The sequence below is a fragment of the Ceratotherium simum genome, chromosome 1 (genome assembly GCF_057802395.1).
Source record: "Ceratotherium simum simum isolate JZ-2026a chromosome 1, ASM5780239v1, whole genome shotgun sequence".
NCBI classification, from domain to species: Eukaryota; Metazoa; Chordata; class Mammalia; order Perissodactyla; family Rhinocerotidae; genus Ceratotherium; species Ceratotherium simum.
The window spans coordinates 39144416-39160010 of NC_141900.1; the positions used below are offsets into that span (position 1 = coordinate 39144416).

Below are 15595 nucleotides of genomic sequence, written 5' to 3' on the forward strand. Positions count from 1 at the left end.
TTTTAAGTTTCAAGAGAAATGGGCCAAGGCAGTGAGTTAACACTGATCTTACCGGTGGGTTGGGTGCTAGGGCTACCAGCAGTTTCAACACTTGGCAAGCATCTGGAGACAGCCAGACTGACTTAGCCTGACAATAAACCCCGGGGAAGTTGGGGGTGGCCTTCGTTGGGCAGGTTCTGAGAGTAGAAAACTCAGCCAAGGGTGTGTTAAGAAAGGAGGGAGTGGAACGATGTGTACTTTTCTTCCGGATCTGTAGTTCTATTGCCCCAACCTGGGCTCAGGTAGCGGCCAGTAAGCCAGGTGAAAGACCCAGGGCTCGCGTTCAGGCCAGGTTGGACTCGTAGTCCCCATGTCTCTGCCGCAGCCGCCGCCGCCGCCCGACGGCGCCCGTGACCCGGTGACCCCGGAGGGCCGCCTGGGGCCCGTGACCCCCGAGCACCGGGCATCTGGACCGCCCCCGCAGGCGCAGCCGCTTTTAAGGCAGGAGGCTAAAGGAGAGGAGGAGGAAGGGGAGGAGACAGGCGTCCTGGGCGCCTGGGGAACCGGCACGGCGGAGCAGCGGCGGCGGGGCTGCGGGGAGGCCGCCGAGGCGGTGGCGGTCGAGGAGGGGCAGGTGGAGGCCGGGGACGCCGCGGCGGCGGGGTCAGGCTCCCCGGCGGGCGGCGCGGGTGGCGGCCGCGGGGGCTGGCGGCGGCTCCTCGCCTGGCTGCGGCGGCGGCAGCCCCAGTGCTGCCCCTGTGCGGCGCCCCTTCCCCGCTCCGCCGCGCACTGTTGTCATGGAGGAACCAAGATGGCGGCTCTGGCCTACAACCTGGGCAAGCGGGAGATCAACCACTACTTCAGCGTGAGGAGCGCCAAGGTGCTGGCGCTGGTGGCCGTGCTGCTACTCGCAGCAGGCCACCTCGCCTCCCGCCGCTACCGAGGTGAGCGGGCCCTCCCCCTGCCCCGGCCGGCCGGGGGGAGGAGGCGACGCGGCGGCTGGAGGCCGCCCCCTCGCCCAACACACGCCCACGCTCACGCGGCCGCCCGCGCGCCCGGCCCTTTGGGGAGGCGGTGCCCCCACGTGCCCCCAGATGTCCCGGGCTTCGGGCCAGGCGCCCCTGGCCGACAGAGCGGACCCCAGCGCCGGCCGCCACAGGACGAGGGCCCGTGGTGCTGGGCCCCCCGAACCGCCTGCGCGGGGGTCGGGGGCGCCAACTCGGGCCTGGCCCGAGGGGCTGCCGGGGTCCCGGCTCCTGCGCGGGCTGGGCCGGAGGAGACGCGCCAGGCCCGGGGGTTCGCGGGCAGGAGGTCGGACAGGCGGCCCTCGGGGTCCAGCCCGCGGCGCAGGAAGGCAAAGGCCGCCCTGCAAGGGTGCACCTCTGCCGGGAGTGGGGTCGCGGATTCTGCGCCCTGGGGTGCGGCTCTTTAGCCTTTGTTTCGTCCGACCCCTGCCCTGGAACAGCAGGGCCGAGCTGTTGTTGGACAGCGACAAGGGCCGCCCCGTTTTCCTCTGCCACTGGGGCGACAGCTCGCAAAAGATGCCCTTGGCCAAATGGAGGAGGTGTCACCCAGCCTTTGTGATTCAGAAACGTGTAGAGGGTTCTGGTTGCACACTTTTTACAAAGTAAAGTCATTGGGGCAGAGTTGAAAAGAAGTTACGGGTTGATAGGAATCGAGGTGGGCAATGAAAACAAGTTGGAAGCAGTTTGAAAGGAGGCCTTCGTTGTGGGTTTTGAAACTGATGTAAAGGGGAAAAGGAAATATGACCTTATTTCAGAACGAATTATCTTTCAGTAATCAAGGGATATTTACTTGTCCTTGTTGATTTATTTATTTATTTTAATTTTCTCTGTAAAAATGCCACTGAGAGAGAGACTGACAGGCTGAGGGAAATTAATAATGATAGGATCTTTTATTTTTGGCACTTAGTATTATCGAAGCCGTTATCTGGACAGCTCTTGGTGACTGTCAGATTAATTGGTCAAGCTGTAATGTGTAATGGACAGGTGCTCATTTAACATTGTTCCCGTTTAACTTCACACCCACTTTGGCAAAATAACCAGTAAACAGTGTACTGAAATCTGAGCTCACTTCTCATCTCAGGGAACCTTTCAAAGTGTAGGACATTTTGGTCAATTTTGCTGCTTTGTTTTCTCCAATGCTTGAGAATTAAAAATCTTGTATTCTAGTACCATACTGGATGGATAGCTCTTTATATAAATAGTAAATCGAATTAAAAACATAAATTCTTTGTGCCCTTTGTCCTTTCTCCTCCAGCCTCTGATAGATCACTGCCATAGGACCTGGCAGGGCTTTGGTTCATTTGCAGTGGATAAACCAAAGTCCAACACTTGGATCAGCAAAATAAAACTAGCAATGTTGATGCATTAATTTGTGGTAATTTTGAAGAAAATTTTCTAGCTACCATTAATAATTTTATGCTAGTTTGGTATAAGAGGACAATAATCTAACTCAGTTTTGTGAATACGATGGTAGTGGAGATAAATTTTATAACTGCTCTGCTGTAGTCCTAAAGGTAAGATCTAGTCCCCCCTCCCTTTTTTAAATTGTGCTTTTATCTTTGATAAGCTTGGATATTAGTTATTATATTTAGATTGTATATTTCATCCTTTCAAGATCTGTCATCAGCAGGGAAAATAGAATGTCAGATGGAACCTTATGAGTCAGTGTAGCAATCTGGGGTTGTTTATAAAACCTCCTCCAGAAGCTAGTCATCAGCTTCCGTAGGTGCTTCAGTGCCTTGAGTGTGAAGCAGTACACCTGGTGTGTGTACTTGCCCAGACTGAATGTCAAGAACTTGAGCCAGAGACTCTTTGGGAAAAATAATGATCTTACCAGGAACTTTTTAGCCATCCTCATGCTTTGGCAGTGTCAAAGAGTCAGATGCAATGCACTTCACACAAAGATATCCATACACTTGAATCACAATATCATAAATCTTTAGACTAAGAAAGGACCTTACATTAGATATGGAGGTTTAGACTGTATGTTAAAATCTCCAGTGTGTGGATATGAGTATGCCTCAGGCAAGGTAGAGTAAATACAATTTGAATACACGTATTCAGGATCTCTTGCTTTACAAACTACAGAAGGTAAAAGAAAGAATTACACACTACAGAAAGTAAAGCTTGGCAAACACTACATGCTAACATTGAGCACTTATTATATGCCAGGTGCTGTTCGACTAGGGGTTTTGCACGTTTTAACTCATTTGGTCTGTACAGCCATTCTATGAGGTAGATACAATTACCATATTTCATCCTCCCCACCCCCCTATTTTTAACATCTCTGTGATCAGGATGAGTTTTTAAAACTTTGATTGCATGTCAAAATTTAATTGATAACATTTTTTACTACTGTTCCATAAAATAATGATTGTCTTTTAATCAATTAGATTGGGTGAATTACAGTATTATTTACATTTTAAAGATGAGGCATGAGAGGTTAAGTTGCCTAAGGATACACACTTAGTCAGTGACTGAGCTAGGATTTAGAACCCACTTAGTCTGCTTCATGCCATTATGTTACAGTCGGCCTTTCTTAGATCTTCTTAGGCCGTGGTGATGTATAGAAGATGAAGTAGGAAAGCATCTTCCAGAGAGACAAGGGTTAAACCATTTAGAAACACTAATTCTACCTCACAGTGCCAGCCAAGAGTTTTCCTGTTCTTTTTCCAGTAAAGTGGTGATTTTCTAAAAGTTGCACGTGTAAAACTTCAAAATCTGACCAACTTACTTTTTATTACCTATGTTTATTTTTCTTTCTTTTTACTAAATTTCAGTCTCACAGTCTAAATATGCTTTGCCCTTTTGCATATCTCACAGATATCTGATTTTTCTCTGCCTGCAATGACCTTTCTGTACTTGAAAGAAAGTACAGATTTTTCCTTCAAAACCTGGTTCAGATGTCACCACCACAGAAGTAGGTATTAGGAATTCAGTGTTCCTACAGCAGTTAGTACATACTTATCATGTTGTATTATAATAATTTGTATCTGTCTCCCTCACACAAACTGTGAGCTTCCAAGGGTATTTTATTCATCTTTGAGTCATCAGAGCTTAATACACAGTAGGAACTCCATAAACAATTATTGGATAAATAGCTTTTCAAAGTCCTTATTTCCTTCTGTTTTGCTCCTTGCATTTGGTTCTTTTGGTTTTAATTGAGTTTCATGTTCTAATAGCATGTTCTGATCTCAACTTTAGAAAGTAGGGTGGCTTTTTTTTTTTTTCATTATTAATATTATTTTCACATAATACAGTAGAATGACATTTTAAAAAATAATTATTCTCTTAACTGTATTTTTTCTAAATTTTATCAATCTCTAACATTACTGAATCACTAAATGTCCATTAATAATGTGATTACAGATTAAAAACGTTATATCTGTGACAAGAGGCCAGTATCTATAACCTTAAGGGTAGTTCCAATCTGGATACATTTTAATTTTTAATTGGTAAATTTAGCTTGCTTCAAATGCCTTAAATTTGTTAAAATCTAATTCCTGTCTATCACTAGGCATATTAAATGCAAATGTTAAATATTATTACATGTTTTGGAGAAAAGTGAGTTTGAAGCTTCACATATTAAAGCAAGAAAGAAGCAGCTCTAGGTCTCTTAGCCTTTTCTTTCTTTGACAGCTAGAAACATCCTGATCTATATGACACTTGTAATGAGGCGCTCCTAGCTTATCTAAAGAAAATGTAAGTGGTGATTTTTTCAGCACAAAGTATAACTTGCTGAATTTTAGGCAAACAAAATACTCTAGAGATCACATTGTAAACTTTATGATCTGGTATTTTCATGGTTGGTAGTAAGAAACACACAGCTTTGGTAGGATGATTGTCTAAAGGTGCAGTGTGCCAGAGGTATTCTACTCAAAGGAAAATATAAGCGACAGTTTATTTAGCGCATCAGATATTTTCTTTAGTTGTTACATTTTGTTTTTCGCTTTTTTTTACTTGTTTATCTTTTTACTTATTTTGTTTGCTTTTAGTATCTTGTATTATAGGAAAATCACACATAAAAACCTGAGACTTTAGATTGACAAACCAGAATGCTTGTGCTTAAGATAACAGAATGAAGAGGAAGACAGCCATTCATCTAGATAATCTTAGTATTGGAGATAGCTGAAGTAGATAATTCTGTCTCTTTAGTTGCTTTTTTTTTAAAATTGTGTTCCTAGCTTGATCTACCTGAGCATTTGGCAACTTTCATCTCACACTGGTTATATTAAAGTAGCTATCAAAATTATATAAGGCGATTAAAAATAATGACTGAGGTTTTTTTTTTTCTTTTGTGTGGCGTTTTTCTGGGTAAATTTTGAAAGGAAAATATATACCAGCATATATTTACATATAGTTAGTATACATAATAAAAATGTGGTACATTAACTTATTTTAACATCTAGATTTTACATTTAGTGATTTGATCCCAAAAATATTTTCTTCCCAGGAAAAGAGAACTTGTTTTAGAGTATGGAATTTTGTGGAGTTTTCTTTTGTAGATCAGGTTAATCTATTTTTAATCAGATTATAATAGTATTTATTATTACTACTATTTTTATTATTTTGCTGACAAATATAAAAAAGCCAGTCTCTTCTTGTATTTTCAGTTGTCTTGTTAGCAGTTCTTTTACTTTTCTGACAATTCTTTTTATTAGATTCTCTCTATTAAAATAGCTGGTATAGTTACTGTTTTTTGACTGGACATTAACTGCTATAATACAGAGACTATTAATTTCAGAAATAAGCATTATAAAAAAGGCTTTATATCATAAAATATATTAAGAAAGTCATCATCAACTAGCATTCATTAGCAAATTAAGAATTTCTTCCCCGGAAAGACCAGTAGTCTCTAACATACTGTGTTTATAGTGCCTTTTGGTTAGTGACAACTTCAGATCTGTTTTGCTATGGGGTTTTTCTAATATAGATTCATCAGATTAAAGCTGTTGTTTTCCACTAGCTGAACTAGTGAAAAACAATGTGCGAATAGTAGTATTGAGAAGGGAAAGAAAAACTTTGCATTTTTAAACACCTTTTCTGGTAGAGAAAAGACTGGTTATTTTAAGATATTAGTATGGCACTTCTGTCTCCACAAAATGATGTTGATAACCCATATAGAAGGTTAAGAAATAACATCATCCTACACACTGAAGATTGATCAAGGTGTGTTTCTGTTTAGGCTTCTATTAAAAAATAAAAATAAAATAACAACAAAAAAAGAGGAAGAGAGAAAGAAGACAGAAAAGGAAGAAAAACTATAGAAGTAGTATGTAGTTATTTGCAACTTTTTATAACTTTTTTAGAAAATAAATGTTACTGACTTTTCACTTGGCTTAATAGATGTATTTAAAGAGAGAGAAATGCTATAAATATGGAATTTTCATCCTAATTTTAAACATTTACTAGATTTCTAATAGGATTTTACTCTATAGCCATTATAAAAGAATGTAACAGGAGTGCTGTTTTTATGAAAATAACTTAATTGTGTGTTCCTGTAGTCCTTTCTGTACTTCTTGATTATTTATGTAGCTTAATTTTGTTTTTTAGAACTAGAATTAGTTTTTAGTAATTGGAAAGAATTAAGAACTGATTATTTATAGTTTTCTTAGAGAGATGTTATTAAAAAAATCTTTGAAATACAAAAAACCTGCACGGGCTACATACATAATTGTAAAAATTTAATAATTGATATTCTGCTTTCGTTATCCAGTTTTCAACCAACACAATAATACAGTATTTTCACTTTTCCTTCTTGTTCTATTTTAGAATTTATGACACTGAAGTAACAACAGTTTTATTATTTATGCCTACCTCTCTTGCCTTTGTATCATCTTTTATCTGTATGTTGGCCAGATACGTGGATAACTGGATTGAGAAGAGATATGTTCTTCTACTTTAAATATCTTTGGGTCTTCCCTTCCCCACCCTAAATGGTTCAGTACCATTTTTGTTCTGTAGTATTCCTCTTACCAGACTCCCTATCCTGACCTTAACTATTTGTAAAACAAATAGAGCTTGCTGTTGACTGTTAACAGAGAACTAGGGATTAGATTAAATCATACATATATTTTATTATAACCTCATGGTTAATCTATAAACATCCTATTTTTCCTTCATCATTTGACATATTTGAACTTTTTTAATACCTCCAACCCCCTTTTTAACTCCTTCGGTCATTTAAGCTAATGTACAATAAAATGGCCAAAGGAAGTAGGGTGACCACCTGTCCCAGTTACACAGACTGAGGGCTTTCCCAGATGTGGAACTTTCTCTGTAAAACTGTTAGGAGGAGTTGGTTGGTTATCCTAAAGGAAGGCAAGAGATATCAAGAGTTGGAGGGGCTGAATATTAATAACTGTGAAATCAGCATTTATTACTGATACTCATCATGTGTATCTTCAGCCACCTTGTGGATAACATAATTTTAAGTCTTATTTTTGTAAGATTGTAAAAGGATGAAATTTTATTAAGCTTTTAAAGAGGTTCTTGAATAAGTCTTTTACTCTGTTTGCATGTTTACAGGATAGGAGTAGCATACTTCTTCACAGGGACGTTGTGAAAATCAGGGAGTAGGTTTATAAAATATTTCAACATTTTGCTAGTTTCCAGATATGCTGATGCACGGTGTATTAAAATAGTTGAATAGGAAGTCATTTCCAAAGTCTTCTCTTTTATCCTTTAAATTTTTCTAACTACAAGTAGAAGTGATAGACAGATATAAAGGCTAGTTCGAGATTGAGATGATGTCCCTAGAAAGAAAACCTGAAGCAGAAGGAACTGCCGAAGCAGTGAATGTAGCATTTAGGACTCAGGAGTCTCTTCTAAGATGAAGTATCTGTCATTAGTGGCTCTTAACCTCTTACATATTAATATGTTGATATTTACTGTGCTTCTCATGGATGAGTAATATGTACCTAGAAGGTATAGTGAAGCATGGAAAATTTTGTACTCTCTTATCTCAAAGAGCTTACATGGGGTCAGACAACCAACATGTAAAAATTTAACTATTGTTTACAACACAGTTGTGTTTGACTGTTACAGGCAATGATTCGTGTGAGTACCTTCTCTCAAGTGGCAGATTTCTTGGAGAGAAAGTTTGGCAACCTCACAGTTGTATGATGCATAAATACAAAATCAGGTGAGGTTTCTTCATTTTGTTGTTTGTTTTCTTTTCTAAGATGGGTCTTAATATCTAGAGAAGAAGGGTTGGTAAAGCAAAGAATGTACTGTATGGTACTTCTCTAGATGATGGTAGAGAATTGCTGATAGAGGGTAGGGGTTGGAATGAGTCCAAATGAAGATTCCTGCGCAAAAGCATTAGGGAAAGAACTTTGGCCAAGCTACTTTATTTCTGGTGAGAGAGAACTAGGCCCAAGGCAGTAGCCCTTGAGTGAGGGGCTTTTGGTTGGAGCTTGGATAGCTACCTCATGGAGTTATTCTGAGATAATGGATATAAAGCACTTAATATGGTTAGATTATATCTTAAACACTTAATAAATGAGGGCTATTATTATTGTGAGTTAGTTGATCATACACAGACTGGTAGGTTAAACAAACCTGACCACCTATTTCTAAAGCAACATAACTGTATGTATAACAATCCTGTACTACTTTGTTCACAAACTGTGTACTTTGAAATGCCAATATGCTGATTTTACTTATTTAATTAATGTTTCTTTTTTGATTTCAGTGAAGCAAAGAACTGCCTTGTAGATAAACATATTGCATTTATTGGAGATTCCAGAATTCGTCAATTGTTTTATTCTTTTGTAAAAATAATTAATCCCCAATTCAAAGAAGAAGGGAATAAGGTAAAATTTGTCTATTCTCTTCATTAGGGTATTGTTTTAGAAGTTAACCAACTGAATAGTTATAGGAGGAAGGTGCCTCTTCACATTAACAAAAGGAACTATGAAAGTTTTACTTTGATTTTGGGAAAGGTAGAGGGAAAAAAGGAATGATTTGCCGTAATGAGGAACATAGGAAAAAGAAGTGGCGGGTAAAGTATTGGCAAACTTTTTATTAACTTAAACTTTTAGTTTTCAAAGCTAATAAATTCTTTCCATGGAAAAACTTTTTAAAATTCCTTAGAAAGAAAACAAAGATAAAATATCCCTTATCCTCCTTTTAATATTTTGTCGTCTGTCTTTTCAGTCTCTTTTTTTAAAACATACTTGTAATCTTTTAACCTGTACAATTTTATGTCTTCTTTCCCCACCGCTTATCATAATTCACCATATTATCATATAATCAATGTTAAGTGTCTTCCTAATGGCAGTATATTATTGAGTGGATATAATGTAATGTTGTATAATCCTCTGTTTTCTTAACTTTTTGTAGTTTTCTAATTTTTTTATTTTGCAATTTAAAAAGGACATTTCCAATTACATCTTTGTGTGAAAACTTTGCTTCTTTAATTATTTCCTTCAGATGGAATCTCTACAATGCAAATATTAAGTTAAAGAATAGAAACACTTCAAAAATTATTGATTATATTGCTAAACTGTTTCAATTTATGCTGTAATTAGCAATATACATTGGGGCCTAATTTTTTTTTGCAACCTTGCTGACACTGGGAAATCATGCTATATAATTAAAACAACAATGCAACAAATTTCTGCTCTCTTTTAGAAAATTTCTCCTTTTTTTTTGTGAGGAAGATGGGCCCAGAGCTAACATCTGCCAATCCTCCTCTTTTTGCTGAGGAAGACTGGCCCTGGGCTAACATCCATGCCCATCTTGTTCTACTTTATATAGGATGCCGCCACAGCATGGCTTGACAAGCGGTGCGTTGGTGCGCACCCAGGATGCGAACTGGCGAACCCTGGGCTGCTGCAGCAGAGCGTGCACACTTAACCGTTTGCGGCACCTGGCCGGCCCCAAAATTTCTCATTTTAAAAAATATCTTTCTGGGGCTGGCCTGGTGGCATAGTGGTTAAGTTCACGCACTCCGCTTCGGCAGCCTTGGGTTCGCAGTTTCAGATCCCAGACATGGACCTACGCACCACTCAGTAAGCCATGCTGTGGCGGCGTCCCACACACAAAATAGAGGAAGATGGGCACAGGTGTTAGCTCAGGGCTGATCTTCCTCAGCAAAAAGAGGAAGATAGGCAACAGATGTTAGCTCAGGGCCAATATACATATATATATATTTTTTTGGAAGCTAACAAGAATGAACATCTCTCTGTATGTTTATTAATTATTTATTAGTTAATTTTTTGTGAATTATCTCATCATATCCTTCTGTTTACACATTTTTAAGTGATCCAAGGTTCTAATCTCTGTCTTCAACTGTGTATGATTGGGAGTGGGGAATGGCAAGGAGAGAAAAGTGAAGTACAGGAAAGTTCGGAATTGTAGGGGGAGTAGCACATGAATTTATGATGAAAATCTGCCTATACACAACATCTTGCCCTGTGGTAAGGAGTTGAAAAATTAGGGACTTCACAGCTAAGTAGCTAGTCACATAGTGATGGTGGTAGTGGATACTAAATTCTTAGGAACTATTCCTTGTGAGAAGAGTCCATAGGCTATTAGAGATTTTGTCCACCGGGAAAGGCTAGTATAGATTTTAAAGCTGAACAATGGAAAATAATAAAGTCAACGTTTCATTTTACTTGATATCTGTAAATGTATCTTCCATTTGTGTTTATACACACAAAATTATACAGAACAGTTGGAACTATTTGATGACTTGAGATTATCACAGTTTAAAGTAAAAAACTTTAGTAAACTTTTAAAAAGTAGAGAGATTTCTGATTTCAGAGAAATAGTTTAATATTTCTAGGCTTAGAAGAGTGTGACTTTCTGAAAATTGGAATAATGGAATTGACAACAGTTAGTTGAAAAGAACTATAATGGTTTAGCCTACAGCCAAAAGTAGGTACAATATGGTGCATTGTTTTTGAGCCCTAGTTATAACACCTAAATTTCCAATTTTTGTTTTCTAGAGGTATCCTGTTATCCCACAATTAAGAAAAAACATGCATTTAAATTTATATACATTTAAAAAAGAAACAAAGACAGTTTGTCACAGTCTTAAAGAGACAGTTATTGAGAAACTGTTTAGTTCAAATTGCTAGTGGAATGTTTGCCAAATTCTATTTTACTTATTTCTCTTGTCTCTAAACACCTTGAGGATAGAGATTGTGTATTATCGTTATTATTATTTTTATTTTTTCTAACATCCATGCCAATCCTCCTCTTTTTGCTGAGGAGTACGGCCCTGGGCTAACATCTGCGCCTATCTTCCTCCGCTTTACGTGGGACGCCGTCACAGCATGGCCTGGCAAGCGGTGCATCGGTGCACGCCCAGGATCTGAACCCGGGCCGCCAGCAGCAGAGCATGCACGCTTAACCGCTACACCACGGGGCTGGCCCCTCGTTATTATTTTTTAAATACATGTCTTATGCCTGGCATGGTCTGGCATATTTTAAAAACTGATTTTTTTTTTTTTTTCAGCTTTGGTATGGGTTTGTTTGGGTGGAATAGAAGTATTGAAGGTAATTCTTTGAATTTGTTTCTTTTCTGTGTTGAGGCAAATTTTTTAAAAAGAAGCTTTAGAACAGGACTTTTTTCAGATTATATTTTGTAGATGACTAGTTCTGTGAGAAGCTCTGGTCAAATAAGTTTGGCAGAGCTGAATATCATATCCCCCTCTTAGATGGTTTTAATTCAGGCTAGGATATTAAAAACTTGAGAAGTCTTTCAGTAAAGAAACCTGTTTGTGTTGCTTCCAGCCAGAGGGCAAGCTAGATACTCTAGGGGCCCCTTCTACTTCAAACCAGGTAGATCCTAGATTAAAAAAAAAAAAATACTTGTTGATGTATTTCTAGACTGAGGAAATGGGAGACACTCCCCAAAGAAGGAACAAACTAGGAAGCAAAACCAGAGATGGGAACAATAACAGTAGGCACACAGTAGATATTTGGATTGCCCCAAAGACAGATGCCAATAGCTGCGGTGCCCTATATGTAAAAAACTAAGCTTTGGGCCAGCATATTTCTCAATAGTAGTATAGAAGTCAGAGGACAGTAGAGTAATAGCTTTAAAGTTCTGAGAGAAAGTAAGTTTCAACCTAGAATTGGATACCCAGCATACAGATTTCTCTATTCTTGAAATATAGGACATTTTCAGATAAATACCAACTATAAGGGTTTACTGCCACATAGACTTATACTAAGGATTTTCTAAAGGGCAAACTTGAGGAAGGAGGGAAATAATTGAGAAGAAAATGATCTGAAATATAAAAAGTAATGGTTAAAGAAACTAGTGAAGATGTATGTAAATCTAAACAGTGTCTGTATAAAATAATAATGTCTTTTTGCATTTTATAAAAAGACAGTACTAAAGAACTGACCAATATGATCACAAAATATTCTGATATCCTCTTTACTCTTTAAGGTATTATCTTACTTTAGAACTTAAGTTAAAGATACATAGTAAAACTTCCCAGGCAAAAACTAAAAGGATAGCGTTAGGATGTGTAAATTTCAAACCAGAAGAAGAAAATAATTAAAACCAAACTCATCTAATGTCAAATATATCTTTTATGCACACACACATATGTACCCATACAGACATGTACATACATATATATGTGTGTGTGTGTGTGTATACATATATATACAAAAACATTTATATGTACACATAAAAATCAGTTTTTACATATATGTATATGAAAAAAAATCTATGTATATGTGAGGGAGCTAGAAATCAAAAAGTAAAATGATAAAAACATTTATAATCAAAATAAGTGCAAGTAGTCTAAGTTTGTCAGCTAAACACATATTTTCAGTTTGATTTTAAAAAGAACTTTCTGCTACTTAAACAGACATATCTAAAACAAAAGGACGTGGGAAAGTTTTAATTAAAAATGAGAAAAGAGGGCCGGCTCCGTGGCTTAGCGGTTAAGTGCGCGCGCTCTGATGCTGGCGGCCGGGGTTCGGATCCCGGGCACGCCCCAAGGCACCACTTCTCCGTCCAACCCGAGGCCGAGTCCCACGTACAGCAACTAGAAGGATGTGAACCTATGACATACAACTATCTACTGGGGCTTTGGGGGGAAAAAATGAATAAATAAAATCTTTAGAAAAAAAAAAAAAAAAAATGAGAAAAGATTTACCAGACAAATACTTATTAAAGAAAGATAAGTCATATTAATACAAGACAAAGTAGATTATTAGGGATACAGATATTTTTTAATGATAAAAGGTTCAAATCACTAAGAAGATTTTAAACTTGTAGGCATTTAATAAATTAGACTCAAAAATGTATAAAGCAAAAATTATGATTACAGTGAGCAGTTGACAAATTCTCATTCATATGAGAGAATTGCACACTGCTTAAGCAACTAATGATAGGACAAGCAAATAAAATTAGTAAACATATAGTTTACTATAATAGACTACATATAGAGTATTAATATGCTGATTTTATGAACTTATAGCTCAGTACTTAAAGAATACACTGGAAAATCAGAGAACGTATTTTTTCAAAGCATGCATGGAACCTTTTTTTGACCATATATTGGGCCATTAAGCAAGTCCTAACAATATCAGAGAATTGGTATCATTCTTTCTCTATTAGGTGAGTTTCTTTATATTCTAACGTAACCTGTTAAAAATTCTAGAAACTTACAGTAAATGGTCTCAATGGTGAAATGTTTAGACACATTTCCATTAACCTCAGGAAGAAGATAAGGATGTCATTATTGCTGCTTCTATTCAACATTGTGTTAGAGGTTCTTAGCAAAAGAAAGATAATTTAAAGATGTAAGGATTGGAAAGAGATAAACTCAAGATTTCATATGATATGGTTATCTACGTAGAAAACCCCAATGAATTCTTAGAAAATTTACTAGATATAATAAAAATTTTAACACAATAGCCAGTTGTAAGATGAACATAGAAAAATTAATTATAACTCAATAAAACTGTTAAAAATTAATTGCATATCTACATGCTAGGAATATAGAGTTCAAAAACATTATTTAAAATATACTGTGTGCAATAGTAACAAAAACCATATACAGGCATAGCTTGTTTTATTGCACTTCACTTTATTGCGCTTCATAGATACTGCATTTTTTCCAAGACCTTCCACCAGCAAAAAGATTATGACTCGCTGAAGGCTCAGATGGTAGTTAGCATTCTTCAGCAATAAAGTATTTTTTTTGTGTGTGTGTGTGAGGAAGATCAGCCCTGAGCTAGCATCCATGCTAATCCTCCTCTTTTTGCTGAGGAAGACGGGCTCAGAGCTAACATCTATTGCCAATCCTCCTCCTTTTTTTTTTTTTTTTTTTTTTACCCCCAAAGCCCCAGTAGATAGTTGTATGTCATAGTTGCACATCCTTCTAGTTGCTGTATGTGGGACACGGCCTCAGCATGGCCAGAGAAGCGGTGCGTCGGTGTGTGCCCGGGATCTGAACCCGGGCCGCCAGTAGCAGAGCACGCGCACCCGACTGCTAAGCCACAGGGCTGGTCCAGCAATAAAGTATTTTTAAGTTAAGGTATGTATATATTTTTTTACACATAATGTTATTGCACACTTAATAGACTATAGTGTAAACATAACTTTTATATGCACTGGGAAACCAAAAAATTGATATCACTCACTTTATTGCCATATTAGCTTTATTGCAGTGGTCTGGAACCAAACCTGCAATATCTCTGGGGTATGCCTGTATTACATAGGAATAAACCTAGCAAATGTGAAACATCTGTATGCAGAAAAATCATAAAATTTTATTCAAAGACAATTTAAAATGATATAATTAAATGGAAGATATTTACTATGTTCTGGAATGGGAAGACTCAATATTATAAAGATGTCAGTTATTCTCAAATTGATCTATAGGTTCAGTGTAATTCAAATAAAATCCTAACAGGATTTGTTGTGGAACTTTACCAATTGATTCTAAATTTTATATTGAAGAGCGGTAGACTAAGCATAACTGTGACAGATTTGAAGAACAAGATGGAAAGGACTTGTTCTCTAATATCAAGACTTAACTTTACCTCTGTAGTAATTAAGACAGTGTGGTATTAGTAGAGTCGAACAAACCAATGGAACAGAATAGAAGGCTCTAAAATAGACACATGCATGTAGAAAGACTTAATGAGTAACAGATATATCATTGAAGATCTCTGGGGAAAGGAAGGTCTGTGCAGTTAATCATGGTGAGGCAATTGGTTAGGTATATGGAAAAAAGTGAAATTGGACCCCTACCTCACACCATCAAGTAAAATCATTTCTAGATGAATTTAGACTTAAGTGTGAAGCCAAACCTTTGAAACCTTTAGGGAAAAAAATGTAGGAGAATATCTTCATTACCTCAAGTAGGGAAGAGTCTCTTCCATAAGAAACAATAAGTGCTAACCATAAAATAAAAGATGGATAAATTCATATAACTTAAGATTAAGAGTACCTGTTCGTCAAAAGATACCTTAAAGAAAAAAGACAAGCTATAAAGCAGAGAATATAAGTCTGTTACATCCAAGAGAGATAAGGAATCGCAAATTAATAAGAAAGACAACCCAATAGAAAAAGGGAAAGGCATGACCAGGTATTTCACAGAAGAGGA

At 37.7% G+C, this 15595-nt stretch overlaps 1 protein-coding gene across 3 annotated transcripts in view; it reads left to right on the forward strand.

Annotated features, from left to right (window-relative positions):
• Window positions 1–334: 334 nt before the first annotated feature.
• The window catches only part of CASD1 (CAS1 domain sialic acid O acetyltransferase 1), a 56488-nt gene continuing 41227 nt past the window's right edge, over window positions 335–15595 (forward strand). For all 3 annotated transcript variants that reach the window (XM_087421460.1, XM_087421576.1, XM_004431358.3), the window contains exons 1-3: window positions 335–923; window positions 8052–8148; window positions 8701–8821. In XM_087421460.1, coding sequence (XP_087277586.1) covers window positions 350–923; window positions 8052–8148; window positions 8701–8821 — 792 coding nt within the window. In that variant the 5' untranslated portion in view covers window positions 335–349. The remainder of the gene's footprint in view (window positions 924–8051; window positions 8149–8700; window positions 8822–15595) is intronic.